At 36.2% G+C, this 17835-nt stretch overlaps 1 protein-coding gene across 2 annotated transcripts in view; it reads right to left on the bottom strand.

The window, feature by feature from the left end:
• Nucleotides 1-3356: 3356 nt before the first annotated feature.
• The window catches only part of LOC102229080 (ectonucleotide pyrophosphatase/phosphodiesterase family member 1-like), a 35610-nt gene continuing 21131 nt past the window's right edge, over nucleotides 3357-17835 (bottom strand). For both annotated transcript variants that reach the window (XM_023348017.1, XM_023348018.1), the window contains 10 exons: nucleotides 17246-17315; nucleotides 16173-16260; nucleotides 13567-13751; nucleotides 13408-13447; nucleotides 12642-12802; nucleotides 8830-8959; nucleotides 8187-8261; nucleotides 7403-7535; nucleotides 5781-5925; nucleotides 3357-4376 (listed from right to left, as the gene is read on the bottom strand). In XM_023348017.1, coding sequence (XP_023203785.1) covers nucleotides 4224-4376; nucleotides 5781-5925; nucleotides 7403-7535; nucleotides 8187-8261; nucleotides 8830-8959; nucleotides 12642-12802; nucleotides 13408-13447; nucleotides 13567-13751; nucleotides 16173-16260; nucleotides 17246-17315 — 1180 coding nt within the window. In that variant the 3' untranslated portion in view covers nucleotides 3357-4223. The remainder of the gene's footprint in view (nucleotides 4377-5780; nucleotides 5926-7402; nucleotides 7536-8186; nucleotides 8262-8829; nucleotides 8960-12641; nucleotides 12803-13407; nucleotides 13448-13566; nucleotides 13752-16172; nucleotides 16261-17245; nucleotides 17316-17835) is intronic.

Raw genomic sequence — 17835 nt, 5'->3', positions numbered from 1 at the left:
AATATGACTTTAGAAATAACTTGTGAAGCCACAACTGAAAGCAGATATTTAGGCAACTGTTTCACTGTCTGACACTAATTCAGACTAAGCTTTTTCTTTGTTTGCCCAGTTAGGATTCACCTGAGTAGGTTTTTGTACTTTCATTGAAGTCATAAGTCTTCATAAGTTACAAATATTTTGGTGTTCTTCCACAAGCTTAAGGCAATGGCTGCAAACAGAGGCACAATTATACGTCCCTACATCTTTGAAAAGCAGAAGTGGAGCCTCCTGCGCGACCAACAAAAACGTAGCAAGTGGGTTTTGGGTGGCAAGCAACAACAAAACACTTGTTTTGACAGTGGTAAACCCAGCTGACCAAATGTCCAGCAGTTCAGCTTGGGTTGCTAGGTAAAGAGTCTGGGCTTGGCTGGGGTTGCTAGGTAACAGTGCAGTGCAAAACACCGCAAAAACCGCTTTAATAATTAGGAGGTTTTTTGAAACTTCTCATTTTTCAGCCACCCAAAAACATTAACTAGGTGCCAGGAAATGTCTGAATGATTTTTTTAAGAACTTGGATTGTTTTTTAAGAAGAAATTGAGACCCAAATGGAAGAATAAAAACATACAAAAATGGAATTTTGTACAATACGTCCCCTTTAAAATACATCCACAGATTTTCCGCCTATAATGGAAATGTTTTGATTTAATCTTATAAAGGCATGAAACCGTAATCTGTGAATTTGAAGAAAGTTATAAAAATATTTTAATTAGAGAACAGAGATATATTTAGCAATTCTGACTGAGGTAAAAGAAAAAAAGATGTCTAATATATTGCCAGACAGTGAAAACTGCATCTGATAGTTGAGGGAGACATATATGTACAAGATTTTAAAGGATAAACTTAAATTAATTGGATATCTTACTCAAAAATAATTTAGTCCCTAAAAGGGAAAATCTGTGCTTGAGGTCATCACTTCCAAGGAAGCAGCGTCACAGCTATTGAGTGGTGCAGAAGTGGCCTGTTGAATAGCTCAGTGTCAGCCTGTATTAGCAGATAAGACTCTTCACTTGTACTAACCAGAGCTGCCAGGAAGCCTGCGGAAAAAAAATCAGTGTTGGTTTTAATTAGACATGATTGATGAGCAAGGGACACAGCAGCTAAGGCAGTGGGGCGACAGTCATTCCAGGCCTGACAGGTAAAACACACTCATTTCTCATGCAGCCCTCCTATGCAGAGGAGATAGATGAATAAGGCTCCACGTGGTTTAGCAGAGACACAGTTCCAATTTGAGAACAGAGAGGGGGATGGTCTGACCGTATCAGCAGACCACATCAGTGACAGTAAAAGACACCTAAATGACTACCACGGAACCTAAATATGGCTCCAGAGTAGCGTGAGAATGACCAAACCAAATATAGGTGACGTGTTCAGCGGCTGCAGAAGAGTTTCCTGGAAGATCTGAGGAAGGAACTGCATGCAAACTCATAGCTGCAAGCAAATTCAGATGAGAAAGCAAAAGCTCCTCTGAGCTAACGGAAGAGGGGTTTAAAAAATAATCTGTGTTTTTGAAGCTGCTGTAAGAAACTTTTATAAAAAAATATATATATTTTTAAGTTATTTGTTAAAACTATCACTGACAGTATGAGACAGATAATTTGCAAAAAAATCGACTTCCTTTGTTTTCTTCCTATGATCTGACTATCTGCAGAAATAAATTGCTCCGACAGAACAAGAGTACTGTCTTAGCGTTGTTAATCACTCCTGTGTACGCGCTTCTCATATCCTCCCTCTTTCTCTCTGGTACACTACAGCTAGTTCATCACCACACAGCCTCCCCCGAATGCTAAGGCTAGTTAGCATGGCTAGATAAATAATTTTTGTGGAATGGTAAGTTTTTTCTAACAATGATAGTTTTAACAAATGCATAAAAACATAGTTTTGTAAAAGTTACACAGCTTTAAATTCCGGAAAATCACAGTCCACACCGTTCCCAAATGTTGTTGCAAGGAAATAAACTTTAAAACACCTTTAAATGAAGTCATTTAAAGTAAGCAGTGTAATTGTTTTACAGAATAAACTGCATTTAGGAATTTTGTCTTCACATAGTTCCTTCTTACATCAGCATTTCTAAAAACATCTCTGTACGTAATATTCTAAGAACATTTGACCCCAGAACGTGATGAGAGTTTCAACACGTTAACCAAGCAAGCCAACCAGCATGTCGGACAAAAGTCATGAGAATTGAACTCTTTCTGACGCCAATTAGGAGAAAGCAGAGAGGCTACGTTTGTGGTCTGTGAATTAGGTTACTGCAGAGCTGAGAGATGCTGAGCAGAGAGATGCAAAGTCTTACCTTCAGTTTGAACAGCACTGATAGAGCGGTCAGCCCGAGGAAGTGGCAGATTTTTATACACGGCAGAGGAAATGTGTGCAGCTCTGCTTCCTTCCTTTATGTGTTGACAGAGGCTGTTGCAAGCTGGAGGAGTTTTACAATGCAACAGCTGCTTGGTTTTTATTTTATCTCGTTGGTTCGTCTGAAAAAGTCCCTTTTTTGTTGACGTGAGATCGCGTAAAATTTCTTTTTGCATCAGCACTGATTCTGATTGAATAGTAAAACCCCCCTCCCCAAAAAACAAATAGTAAGTTTGGTGTAGAATGTTTTTTATATGAAATAAAGTATTTGTTTATATTTATGTTTCTGATAATACTGAAAAGAAACACATCATGGACACTTTGAGGAACTCAATGCAAAATCGATAAGTTGGAAATTACAGTGTGGTGATTCCAAATTTATACCCACACGTACACACATTTGCACAAACACTCATACATGGATTGATAAAGGACCCATCTGAGCACAGACTGCCTCACTTTTAAAAAACAAACAGAAATAACATAGAAATGAAAGAGAACCAGGAGGTAGAGTGATGGTGGTTTGATCCAGTCTGCATGGAGAAGACAGGAGAAAAGCTACACACACATGTACACACACATTACTGAAAAAACTCTCAAATAGCAACACATAAAGCCCTGAAGGAAAGAAATTCAAGAACAGATAGAGAACAAAATCATTGATATATACACTCAAATTCATTCTGACGAGGCTTGTTTGCCAGATTAAAGTAGCATTTAAGCAGATATCAAACATTACATTTTATTTTCCTCACAGATAATGTTTTTTTTATTGGTCTGAAGTGATATTTTAATCTTAAATGTCATATTTTCATTAGCTGTATGCAGAAAATCATCATACTTAACAGAAATACAGGCTTGTGAACATTATTTTCAGTGTAATTAATCAATATAATGGAATTCATTTTCAAAAATATATTTGCTTAACACATTTTTAACTCTAATTCAGCAAGTCATTGAACATAAAATATGATTAAAGTATTTATTGTAGAATTTCAGATGGGGGATTTAGTGACATCTAGTGGCTCAAACTGGAGATTGCAAACACATACATACAATTAAAATGATCTTAAAGCCATAAATTACTTTTTCTCTTTGTGTGGAAAATGGAAGAGAGGGCAATAAAAGCTAATTATAAATAGTTTTTTAGTTATTTAATTCTAAAAAATACTACAGCTAATTGACTGCTAGAATTTGCTTTTAATTTAAAAGGTGTAACGACAATGAACCCTCTTCCATTTTCTTTCACACACTCATTGGGATAAAATAAAAGCACAACAATTTTGTTTCTGTGGATAAATCTTCTGCCTGTGCAAGGGTAAATAATCCATACCTGCATAACCAACATACATAAACTAAAAATAGAATAATCTTTTCAAAAATTGATGAAATGCTAAAAGTAGTACTGGTACAAAATCATACAAATAAAAAGAATTTATTAAAATTAGAAAGAAACAAATCTTGGATGGATAGACCTCTTAAAGTATGGCATGATTTCTTTGATTTTATTCAGTACGGTAATGTATTTCTGATATTTCACAGGCAACAACTGTACCAGACAAAAAACGATTTATTTTTCCCAAAAAGTCTGAGGAAGTTCAAAGATTTTTATTATTTAAATCAAGATTCACTGCATAGATTTGTGCCTAAATTACAGGAAGACTGGTCATAAAAATTATTATATGACCAATGAAGTGAATGGCTCTTCAAGTTAGAAATATTTTGGTTTGAAAGAAGAACCTTTTATCCACTGTTTATGGTGCATCCAAAAAAGGTAGCTGCATGCCCACCGATCTGGCTGTATTTGGTTGTTTTAGCCATAGTCTCTGAGTTTAAACAGTGTGTAGAAATGTTTTGAGCTGTATCGTTTCTTCCACCGATATCCTGCCATGGTAGAAGCTGAGTCCCGTTAGCAGCTCGATGTCTCGGACTCGTGCGATGTGAAACCTCAGCCACTCCTCCACCCACGACAAGTCAGACTCCGCCTGATGAGAGGCAGAAAGAAAACTTCTGTCACGTTACAACCACTAGCATCAATATAATACAGTGTAATATTTTATATATAACACTGTGTTATATGTAATGCTCTCCTTGTCTGCCTCGGAGAACAGCCATGTTTGCTTTTGTGCTAATTTGTGAGATGTTTTAGTACCTAAGATTCAAATGTCTGCCTGGATTTTTTTTTTTGCTTATTTTAATCGTACGCAGTTCTTTAAATGTCCTGTGAGTAAATATATTTGCCCATTTATCTATAACAACTGGAACTTTCAATATCTAGCATGTTATTTTCTCAATTTACCCTTTATTAAAAGAGTGTCCCTCAGATTAAGGGGGCACTCTTAATCTGAGGGTGGGGGCGAAATTACCGTAATAACCTAATATTGGCTGGAAAGCGCATCGTCTCCTCTTTCAGAAACGGTTGGAATTCTTCAGATAGCGCAAAGTGTGTTGGAATTACAGCACTGCAAATTTGGCTGGATTGTCGGCGCTACGATTGGTCTGGAAAGATTAAACGTTTTCACGACTTTATTTGCCAACCTGTCTGGTTCCTTCTTGGTCTTCAAGATCCTACTTGTTCACTAATCCTGCTCTGGATTAGTGGTTATGTCAAGTCAAGGCAAGTTTATTTGTATAGCACATTTCAGCAAAAAGGCTCAAATACTATCACTACAATTCTCAAGCAAATTAAATATATCAATCAATGTTTCAATTATCATAAATCAAAGGCAAATCTAAGCAGGAAAGGTTTTTAAGCTTTCATTTAAGGGAAGTCAGTATTTCATCATTTTTGCAGTTTTCTGTAAATTTGTTCCAGATTACAAAATCTGGATTACTAATTACAGATTACTGAATGAATAGTCCTTTAATCCTGTAAATGTTCTTCCGGTGATAGAAGGCTGACCTTGTAATTGTCTTTATGTGTCTTTGAAGGTTCAGCTGCAATAACTGAAGTTGTGAGCCGACTCTTGATCGTTCCTCTTTAAAAAACTAAAGATGATAACTTTAGTTTTGTTTCTGTTCAGCCAGAGAAAATTATGATGCATCCACACATTGAATTGTTCAAAGCATCTGTTCAGTGCTTGGACGGGTCAAATAGTGACATCATAATCTAGATCTGTGTGTTATTAGTGAACAGAGGTCCTGTAACAGACATAACTGCTCTCATTACTGCATAGTGATGTTAAGGTACACATAAGTTGACTCTATTTAGAAATAGGTATAATAAGTATAATTACATTAAGATGACCTGGATTGTAGCACCCCACAGTTATTCTGCTTTGTGTTCACATGAAAGATTGTCCCCGCGATTTCTCTACATTTTCACGGCGCTGTAGTACGGAGGTTTTATCTGACGTAAAGTACACAGAGGTGTGGTTGGTGTTACTCACAGCACAGAACTCTGAGTAGTCGGGTTTGTGGGGCATGATGAAGGCTATGGCCTGAAGTGGACCCTCACAGTTAACAGGAGTCAAGCTTGAGTTTCGACAGCTGGTCATGATCAAGAAGAAATGCGTTGGCACTGAAGTTTCGTTCCTGGAGAGAGAGGAAGGTTTGTGGGGTTTTAACAAAAAACAGCTGGAACAAAAAGAGTTTCCTGTGAAGAAGAACATTTTCTTTAACTATTTTGATTTCCATCTTCTGTGATGCGATGACACAAATCTGTCCCCCCCCCCCCCCCCCCTATTTGTCAAAAATAGTCCTGCATTGCCACACCAGGGGCACTACCACAAGATAACTGCCAGGGGATATGAGGAAAGGCTGTCAGTATTTCCTGGTTAAATCATAGATGAAATAGAAATAAACATCGCAGTAAACGGAAAAGATTAGAAGAACATAATCAGTAATGATGTATAGCGTTCTTCTCCAAAGCTCAGCACATGTGGTTTGATGAGATGTGACCAAACAACCACCATACTGTCAACTGGTTTTGATTTACGTATTGCACGATCTTTGTTTAGCAACATTGTAATTGCCCTGGGTATTTTATAAAATATGCACAACCACAATTACATTTAAACACACTTAGCTCACAAGTGTTGGCTTAGTGTGAAACCTTTGGTCTGATCTTAACCAATAAATGTGTTGAATATGTAATGACTACTCTGTTTGCTGTTTGCACATCTTCAATTAAAACTTCTTCTTGCTCAATTTTAAGGTTAGTTGTTTAGCTTTCATTTTCTCCTGAAATGTTTTCCTTTAAGGAATTTACATGACTGGAAAGAAAATCCGACCATGGATCAATTCCAGTGAAACCTTTTCAGATCCCTAACAGTTTTTTTTTTTTTTTCAATTTAGGACTGAGATTTTTTTTATTATGGTTATATGCATCAGAGAATTTTTTTTCACATTTCAGGCATGTCTAGTCGCCTGTCTTGTTATATGGTTTGACAAATGTTCTGCTAAAGTTCATCTCGTTTTTCTTTTGCTGGTCATTTAGTTTGGTTTTAGTTTTTTGCCTGACTTTTTTCCGTCTTTATCAGTCTCTCTTTTTCATTGTTGAAGCAAGAACCTTAGCTGAGGAAATTGAGGATTTCTGTTCAATTATGTGTTTATAATTGCTAGGAGGAGTTCAAAATCCTGCTTTACAACAATTTCCAGACTGACAAATGTCATCATCTTTGCTGCTCGTCTTTTCTTTAGCTTTTCGAAACTTTTTAACTTTCTTCATATTGTCAGACAGAACTGGTAAGAAAGTGACTAGTAATAACAAAACTGATCGAGTCTGAGTCAGAGATCCATTCACGATGAAGATGCAAGAAAGAAACGCACAAAAAATAGAAAGTTGGTGAATATCCAAACTAATACATACTTGATTGAACAGCCCTATTTTTAAAGCAAGAGTCACATTTCTTTATGAATATTAAGTTAAATTTATGCATTCAGTCATCTTTTTAACAGATAGAAAACAGGAACAGTTTTTTAAAACGTTCAGTTTTTTCAAAAACATTTATTAAACAGAATATCACGCAACAGCAATCACTAAAGTTGTGGTTTATCTGTAGAAACTTACCCTGTGCTTTTGCTGACTGGATCTACATTTCCATCAAAGTCTACATCAAATATCGGCCCACTGACGATGTTGACTCCGTTCAGCTCTTGTGAATATTTCAAAAGTATAGAAGTGTGGAAATGGCTCCAAACCTCTGGAAAATATAAATATGCAGTTTAATATATGTAATCCTGTAATTTGTACAAACAAACAAATAACATTGAAGTTTGTGTTATCAGTGTAAACCTGTGTATCAGGAACAGTGAGCCACCAGGAGGCAGCACCTGCTAGCATTTTATAGGGATTCAGAATGCTGAAATTTCCTTCCATTTATTGTTTATTTTCTGGCTAAACTCAGAGGGATTTTATTTATCAGAACTTAGCTAACAACAGCAGTAACCAGATTGTATATATCCAATTTATAAGGTGCATGTTCCAGTTAAAACAAAATAAATTAATAATGCTGATTCACAGTTTTAAGTTACTATGAAGTAACAAAACTTTGTTTTGCTGCTGGCACTGAGTCAAAAAAGCAGATATTTCCTCAGTTCGGGACCTGATGAATAGATTTACAGCCATGCTTTGTTCAAGCATGCACAAAGCAGTTTTTCTACTTGCCGAAGGACCAACAGCCATGAACATGAGCAAGTTGCATCACAGATTTCTGTACTTTGTTCAGCCTGTATAACAACCTTTCCCCAGTGATCACAATTTTTAGTTTTGAAATGATTGCATTAATAATGTAATAACTCTAATCGCAAAATGGAAACACACAAATCTGACAAATACTTCCATCAATACTCACTTTTAAATGCAGGGAACATTGGTGCCATGTTACTGCTGATAAACGAGTCAGTCTCTGAACCAGTGGCATTCAAATCTGTAAAAATAATGACAGGTGAAGCAACAGGATTTTTAAACTGAAGCAAAAGATGTCACTTTATGATGACTTGCAAAATCTACAAACGCTCATAATGTGAAATGCTACAGCTATTTTCCTGCAAAAATCAGTCTCAGACCTCACTTTGTAACATAGTGACAGGAATTAAAATGTTTAATTTGTGGTCATCCAGATCTCTTACACCTGCTGATGTGCGTTAATTTCCCTGTTTCAGTTTATCTGCTGAAGCTTCTTGGAAGCAAACCTTTCTAGAGCATTGTAATAGTTTTTAAACCCCTTGAACTTTTTGACATTTTTTCCTCCTGCGGCAACAAAATTCTATATATGATATCAATATTTTACATGAAGTAAAGTGGGAGAAATGTGAAACCAAAACAAATCAGATCAGTGTTAGTGTGAATGCAAAAACGACATCCACTGAACTGACGGGATCTCAGAAAAAGTTAACGAGAGACTCTTCTCTCCTACGTGCTTAAAAAGGGAATTCATTTCTACACAGGTTGTGTCCTCCCCTACATGACATACACAGACATTTACACACACTCACAGGGTGGATGCAGCAGGTCATAGGACAGAGCGGCCTCATCTCTGTAGAGGAGACACAGCTGGCCGGAGGAAGATGGGACTCGAAAGTCGGCTCGAATACACCCATCTGGGTCCAGGGTTCGCACTCTGGACTGAGAGAGGGAATCAGTCAGCGGTGGACAGTGTGGACAGTTTGGACAGGACAACAGGACACGTCTCTTATGGAAGATCGCTTGGCTGGACTTAGATTTGAACAGATCAATGAGGAAATATCTCTCTTTTGGTTCTCTTTTCAACTTGAAAGTCTTATGAGAACAAAAATGCTTAATGTGAACTTGATGTCTAAATCTTTAATTTGAATATCTTAGTTATTGATACCATTTCATTATCTAACACATACATTATCTACAGGAAGTAAAAAAAACAGTGCTGCAAGTTTAGGCAATATGTTTCCCTCCTCTTCAAAGGTTAATATATATATGGAGTTAAATGTGCTTCATAGTTATTTAATCAAAAAAAATAATATAAAATCACTTCAAACAAAAATGTAATACTCAATAAAAAAAATCATGTCAAACAACAACAAACATCCCCGTTAGCATATCGTGCTAGCTAATGTTAGCTCTGTCGAGTGGCATTAAGCGTGGAAAATACCAAATGTATCTGGAGGAAATATGTGTTAAAAACTTTTGTGTAATCCTCCTTGTGTGTGTGTGTATTAACTAGCATTGAAGCTAAAGTGGCCAACCTAATGACATTGACGGATCGCTGCACCAATGTTATTAGGTCCACGTTAATGTGCACCACACGTCAAGTGACTGTACAGATTATTTATTTACCAAGTACATAATCAGTGCTGTGGATGAGGGGAGGCAATGTAACTCTTAAATATATATTTTCTTCCAGATGCAAAATGAAAAACCAAGCTGGTAGATCGCAGGCCGAAGGAGGATATTCACATAATTTCTCTTTTTTATTATTTAGTGTATGTGTCTTGTACTTAGTTTTATTTCGAATTAGATGTTATACGCCTTTTGATGTGTTATGTTATAAAATTAAATTGGTGTTCTCCTAATTCCCCATTCTAGCATGACCAGCAGAGTGCAGCTGAAGCTGGACAGCGCCCGTAGGTATTACTGAACAGAGCGATTCCTTGGAGTTCATATTTACCCGTCTTAAAGTTAATATTTTTGCCCATAGCTCTTTGAAAAACAGCCCAAACTGAGTTGGAATGGATGGAGACTCTTCAAACCACAAATTCCTAATTGGATCAAAATCTGGTTTTAAATTGGGCAATTTTAGTTTGTAGTTTGTACCTGTAAATTACATTACAGAAACTGGATTCAAAGAATGGGAAGGTAAGGATCTTGTTTAACCAAAATGAATAGTAATTGTATGTTACACTCAGTTTCAATGTGCAGTACTGCTGGCAACATTAATCCTTTAATACTTTAATGTTTAATGCTGTAGTTTATGCATTAATAAAAACTTTTATTGATGTGTTTCTTGTTGGGACGTTTTTCAGCTCAGTCCGCTTGCAAAAATGACTCTCCTTAATTATGTTTAGAAAACATAATTTTCTTGGTAAACTAACATAGTAGGCAGATATGTTGTCCTGAGATAATGGCAATTATTTCTTAATCATTACAAAATAAACACAATATTACAAAATAATGAGATAATTGAAGTTATCTTCAGATAATGTGCAATGCCGTTTGTAATTATTGGAAAAAGATTAATGTAATTTAACTCTGTAATGCCAAATGTAAATTTTTTTATGTGCCTATTTAGAAACTTGCTGTATCAAACTTGTATTATGGATCTCTAGCACCACAGGCAGAGAGCGTCGGTTCTAGTTTCCATTGAGCCTGGTGTCCTGGAATGCAACAATACGAAAGATAAAATATTGATACAAAAAAGATTATCTTTAAAGTACAGGTTTTTTTAGTTACACAGCCAAGAACAACTTGAATGCCACAAAGTATTTCACAGAAAAACTGTAACAAACATGTTTTCATCAGTTTTATGATACTTTAGTACATCATAAGCATCACAAGTACTATTTATGGATTCAACTATTCATGATATTTCTGTGGAACGTGACTCCAAATTATTTGTGGAATAAATAACTGGACACCAGGAGAGGTGTGTTAGTACCACAAAGACGTGTAAAGTAAATTTATCTTCATGTAGCATAAAAAAATCCAGCCTTTGATTCAGATACATTTAATCAGAGGGAAAGAAAAGCAACACGTCATATTATTAAAATTATCCCAAGTAACACAGTGATATTTCTAACTTTAGAATGGCGTTGGCAAATGCACATACAGAGATAAACCTGCTGACCAAACATGCTGGAGCTCTGCTGGTAAAAACAACTTACTGCTACAAAAACAGCGAGGTGTTTCTTTTAAGCACTTGTGCTGTTTTTAGAAGCAGTAGAGACCCAAATGGAGGCACAAAATTGTGCAAAATATGAATTTTGCCTAATAGATCCCCTTTAAGATAAAATAGGAAACTAAGCATTTATAGAAAGCGTCCCAAATATTTGAGCTAATCACGATTTGATCCCTAACCTCCATAAACATTGGAGATGCACTGTACTGGAAGCAAATATATTTAAAATAAATTTCACATTTGAATTTATCAAAGTAATTGTATGACTTTATGAGATGTACATTTTATTTCTCCTGAGTTTATTTCTTATATTAGACTTTAAAATGTTTATGCTTTTAATACATCTTTAACAGGGGTGTCAGTAAATATGAAAGAGACTAAGAAAAATAAATTTCAGTCAACAAGAATACATTAGTTTTTCTTTTTAATAACTTTCTGTGGTAAGTTTTGTAAGCAGTCTCAATAGTAAAGAAAAGGTCAAACGTTTCTTTAACAGATTCTCTCATAAGATGACTAAAATATAATTCATTCTTTTTCAAAGGTAAATATTAAAATATAAAGTGAATTTTATCCCTAAGCACAAGTTTGTGTCTTTTATAACTAACTGTTTAACTTTATTGTTGTCAGAATACCTTTCTAAAAGAAATCTTTGATCTAAAGGAGTTTTACCCTGCTTAATTAATGGTTGAAGAAGAAGAATTAGAATGAATTTAACTAGCCTGAATGTGGACTGAAGAGAAACCTGAAAACTTCAGGTCATAAACATTAATTTAGACTCCTTCACTTCCTTCTCCTCGCAATTGTCTCAGTCTCAAACTTTCATTCACAGTACGAACCGTAGCAAACAATGATTGATAGGAGTTAGAAGCTCCTGCTGGGTCAGGCTGACAGTTTTAATTTAAACCTGGTGCATTCTTGGAAATCCTATTAAAATAGAAGTAGGGGGCTGATCCAGCCTGCCAAGTTACGCTGATTATTTCTGTGGAGTATTTTATTTCTCCAAGAAATTAAATTAGGCTACGATTGATTTTGCTCCTGGAATCTTAGTCTTGACTGTACATGTAAATTTATTTTACTGTCTTTTTTTTTTACCAACAATGAATGCAGAGAATGTACTGTAGCAGGCTATATTTTGCTCATACTGTATTTGGAAAGCACATCCACTTGCTCAATCATTCAGAGGAATCCAAAGTCTCTTGGAAACGAACTGCTGCGCCGGAGGTTGTGAATTACAAGAAAGCTCAACCACAAATGGAAAAAAGACAAGAACTGTTTGAGCCAGCATGGATAGAGAGGATGAGCAGCAGCTGTTTACAGACGGGATTCAGATGCTGTACAAACCTCCTCCAATCCACTGCCAAACCAAAACCACAGAAGAAATACAGCCGAGGCAGCCCTGACTGATGGGGCTAAGTTTAGAGATGAAAGAGAGCTCACCAGAGGCTGGAGGGTGTACGACACCCAGAGCGGCATGAGGCGGTCCCGGCTGTATCCACTCAGGTAGTCAGCATGGAACAACAGACAAAAGCTGTTGCCCGGCTGGACAACGCCAGGGGTGCCGAAAGGATGATGAAGGCGGCGCAACTTAGCTTTGGTCTCTAAGGAGGAAATTTAAAGAGTGAGACAAAAATATTTCCCAGTGCTATTTTAAAAGGGGCAGTATTATGGGTTTTCCAGGCACATAGTTCAGTTTTATAGTACAATAAAGTAACTATGTTAACTTCAGTTGTTGTAAAAGTACCACATCTATCAAATATGACTTAAAATAAATGTAAATCCTAATTACATGCCTCTGTCTCTTTAAAAGCTCCTGCTCTTTCCGAAACTCCGCCTTCAGGAAGTCATCAATACATTGCTCCTGTATTAACCCTTTAAAAATGTTTTTACCATCGTTGCCCTGAGAAGTAGATCGTACAATGAGCTCAATTCAGGTGTTTGCTAATTGCTGCTGGCTAGTCTGAAGAAACCACGTGGGGGAGTCACAGTGGAGGGGCGAGGAGGAGCTGCATTATTGGAGGCGGAGCTAGGTCCACTCAGGCGTTTTGCAGAGCTGAATGGTTGCCATGGGAGATTAAATGATTCTCAAACGTGCATGAAAGAATCAAAGCAACACTCCATGTATGTTTTCAATGAGGGAAGAACATTATAACATGATGTAAAGCTTAAAAACGTTTAAAAAAAAAGAAAATATATATATAATTACCTGCGTTTGTTGATAAAAGAATTCTGTTCATTTCTGTCTCCTGCAAAGAAAGCCACAATTTGTTTCAGATTAAATTAGGCTTGTAGATACATTTCAAGACAGCCGACGTATCTGTCTATCAATATTTTGATCCGATGTGGCTAAAAAAAAGTTTCATACCTTCTCAGTGCTCTGAGACGAACAGAGGCAGTGCAGGTTGTCTGTGGGAACCAGGTTGGTGCTCTCACAGGGGGTTTCATGGGAGAGCTGCGCTGGGTGAACGGGCTGATAGAAGGGATGCTTCAGGAGATGATTCAGGCTGCCATGGGTCCCATTGTTTGGGGACGGACGAATACCAAGAAGGTCTGATGGGGGAAAGGAAATTAAAAAAACCCCCACATTATACAGGATTTATAACTCGTACAAATTGAGGTAAAGAATGTTTATCTGAGAGGAAAATAACCTGCAAAAGCATTTCTGCTCTAGTTTCTAATTTAATTCAGACACATTGGAGGGTTTCTAAGTATGCACAACCAGTTCAAAGTCATGCCACAACTCTAGAGTTCCATACAAAATGTTCGCTTTGATTTTTTGGAATTTATTGTTAAGCCATTTGGAGGAGGACTTGGCTCACATTTTTGCCCAACCTTGTCCTTATTGCTGAATCATGAACATAAAGTGACTAAAGCCTGCAGCGCTTTAGTTGTTGCATTGTTCTTTTGTGTTCATGCTGTGCTTGAGTTTTCTGATTTCTTTTGAAAGCTGGCCCCTCTTGGGAAGGTTTACTACTGTTTCATGTTTTCCGCATTTCTGGACAATGGTTGGCTCACTTAAATTTACTGGGAGTCTCAGGGCCTTAGAAATCGCTTTGAATTCCCTTCCAGACTGAATGTTGATGACTTAGTTTCTCATCTATTGTTGAATTCAATGCGTGTTGCATGTTGCGATCTGTTGTCTACCTCGTGTAGTCAGGTTCTGGTAAAATGATGTCATTTGTGGTTAATCACAGTTCATAATTAATAAGTTGGGATTACTGTCTCTGACCAAGTTGTTTCTCTTATTCACAATTTGAAAACTGCATTTTGCATTTATCTTTGTCTGAGTTTGATGATCTGAAACATGTAAGTGGAAGTAAGAAAAAGATAAAACTGGAATAATCTGTAAAGAAGGCAAACATTTTCTGAAGGCACTTTGTCCTAGTTTGTTTTGATCTATCACATAAAAATCCAAAACAATTTATCAACATTTGTTCTAAACATTTGAAACTAGCTGGGTTAACACTGGTTGCTTCTCACATTTTCTATTTTGCTCTTCAAATAATCTTATTAAATAACCACAATATTTTTTACAATATCCACTTCTTCTGACTTGGATATTTTAAAATTGAGGTTTGGTTTGTGAGATCTGTTGACATATTTAGGAAGCAGAGCAGCCACTGAAAGCTGAAGAAATACACCTGTTTCCTGTACTGACATGTGTCAGTTATGGGGATGCGGTCGCTACTGAGGCAGACAGCAGCGCTCCCAAACGCGGGAGGAAAATAAGAACAAACCAAACAACAACGTGAGCAAATAGTCAACTTCTTTATGTTGCAAACATACAGACTATCTCTAAAATGTAGCAAAACTGATTAAAAGCTGAGCAGGGGAGACATTTTTTAAGGCCAGTCAGGTTAAAATTTGACAGAGCAGCATTCTGTTTAGGATATTAGTCACTAACTGTAAACGTCCATTCAACAGGTGTGACTGAACATTAACTCTGTCAACAAAGACATGACCAAAGTGTATAAAGTTATTAGTTAACAGCCAAGAACATGCTTAGCAAAGTCTTGAAATTGCAAAAATGTTCCATTAAAGGGGCACTATTATGTATTTTCCAGGCACATAGTGCCACTTTATAGCGCAACCAATTATGATACATTCAGTTTATATAAACTTTGCAATTTAAAGTCTTGAAACTGACCTCTGTCTCTTTAAGAAGCGCCTACTCTTTCTGACACTCCACCTTCAGCATGTAATCACAACAGTGCTTCTCAGGGTTTCCCCCAGTGTATTTTAAGCCTGGCGGGCCACCAGGCTTTACTTGTGCCCCCATCAGGCTTAACATTGCTTATTTATTTATGTTTTTCTTAAATGTTTGCATTTTTTAAGACTTTATACTTGGTCTTCGGGGTATTAATCTTCCAATCTTCCAGTAACACATGATTATCAAGTGATATTTTAAAATTTCCTTACAACTTTAAACATTTTTTAACTTAAAACACGGCGGGCCGCTGGATGAAAGACTGCTGAGCACCCTAACCACCAGGCTTATCAAGTTTTCTGAAAACCTTGCTTCTCATTATGTTGTTTACAACTGTACGATAGATTCAGCAGTTGTACAGCTCCACCACTTGTTTGCTAATTGCTGCTATTGTTAGTAGCTGTTAGTAATATTGGTGTAGTTTTGGTGTGATTGTTCTGAATAAGCTACCAAAATTTGTGTAAAATTTGCATAACTGTTATTCGTTTTATAATGTAGTTTGAGCTAAATTAGCTTTTGCACGCTTTTTCTGTTTATGCTGGTAATGTTCTTGACCAGAATTGTCTTGCAAAAGATAATTTTATTTTCCAAATAAAATAAAATATTCTCCAATTGAGCTCGACTTGAGTCTGTCACGTCAAGCTTCATTACTAAAACTCAAGATTCTTTTTTTTTTTTTTTACCGCAATAGTTCACCAAAACATCAAGAAACATGAATGATTTACAGCAAGAAGAGAAAAAAATTAACTCAAACAGCCACTTACCACACATGAGGTTATATAATTCAATGTTTTCAAATGTTGGTGCAACGTATTTAGTTTTAAATCCAGGACCATATCCAATGAAGATTGCCTAAAAGATAAAAAGAAACATAAAACATCTTCATTAATTTCTTTTCATGCAGGTTAAAACCTGTACACATGATGAAGTAAACTAAGCTAAGCTTTTAAGCAACAACGCCTACCAGTTTGTGTACTGTGTACTATTTCAGCCCCTCTGTTAACATCAAGACGTCAAACATTTGATTCACTTATTTAGTTCATGGGTAAATATTTAAAGAGAAGTCAAGCTTGGAATTGATCTAAACCTAAACTGTTTTCTATACTGAATTTCCACCTCGCGGGACAATAAAGACTGTTTTTATTCTATTCTACACTAACGGAGAGGAAGAAATAACTTTGGTTTTCACTAAATAAGTAACCAACTAAGTACTCTAAGTCAAATTCTAGCAAATGACAAATTAATCTAGACAATTCAGAGAAACTGTGATGACTAAGATTAATTACAGTGGTATTAAGTTTAAATCTTTCTGTATATAAGTTGAGAGAAACTTCTCATACTATTGCACAATTATTGTAATTTGCTCAATTCTCGGATAATCTCAGTTCTCCGCACTACTTAAGGGCTCTGTAGAGGTTTGTCCAAATATTTCTTCTCCTGTCTATTGGTTTGTGGGTTTCTGCAAAAGAACCAAAAGTGTTTCATGATCTCATTTTATTGTTTTCAAACAGTAACATGAAAACAAAAATACTTGTGGGGACTACTTATTTAAGAACAAGCATGTTGAATTACTAAATAAACAAATTACTTGTTTTTAAAGTCCCTCTAATTCAACACAGAAGCTTTTTTAAGATAACAGTTGTATTCCCTCAATATTTCAAGTCTCAAATACCCAGAGGTTAATATTCTGATTATAGAAAACCTTTGTTTTTTTATTTTTTTTTCTCCTATATCAACAGCTAAATATAAGAAGTTCCTGTTTTCTTCAAACTTAAAAAACGACATGATACAAAATGTCTTGTCTCTAGCAAGCTGACACATCCTTCCTTCCTCTGACCTGCATGTTGGTGAAGAGATTGTCTGAGCCATGGAAACCACCAGTGCAATACTTGACATCGTTTTTGTTACTGAGGAGAAAGCATTTGAACAGGAAAAGCAAAATTAGAGGAAATAGTGGAACATATTAAACATCTTCTACTGCAGTTGTGGATATTAAGGAGAAGCTTCTTGACTCTATCAAGTCAGTAGCTTTATTTATCCAGCTTGAAGCAATTTACCACAATTATAGGGTTGGTGCAAATCAAAGGATCTGTGCTATTCCTTCCCAACATGCTTCATTCATCACACATGGTTCCTGTCATTAGTTACTGTAAAAAATTTATGACTACAGTTTATCCATCATGTGACGTGTCACCTACTGTACATGCCATTTAGAAAAAAATCCCAGCTTCTTCACTACAAAAAATGTGCTCTGATGTAAACCTTTTGGAATATTCTATAAGAAAAAAAAAAACTTTTTAAGCACAAGTTATAAGAAGTAACAGATAAAAGTTACATACATTTTTCAACAAAGTACATCAGAAAAATGTACTTTCTGAACACAAAGTAAGCGTTGGCTTTTTGAACTACCAGTGTTCCTGAAGTATC

The sequence above is a fragment of the Xiphophorus maculatus genome, chromosome 15 (genome assembly GCF_002775205.1).
Source record: "Xiphophorus maculatus strain JP 163 A chromosome 15, X_maculatus-5.0-male, whole genome shotgun sequence".
Taxonomy (NCBI): domain Eukaryota; kingdom Metazoa; phylum Chordata; class Actinopteri; order Cyprinodontiformes; family Poeciliidae; genus Xiphophorus; species Xiphophorus maculatus.
Note: the sequence above shows the minus strand (reverse complement) of the source record. Positions and strands in the feature narration are given on the sequence as shown.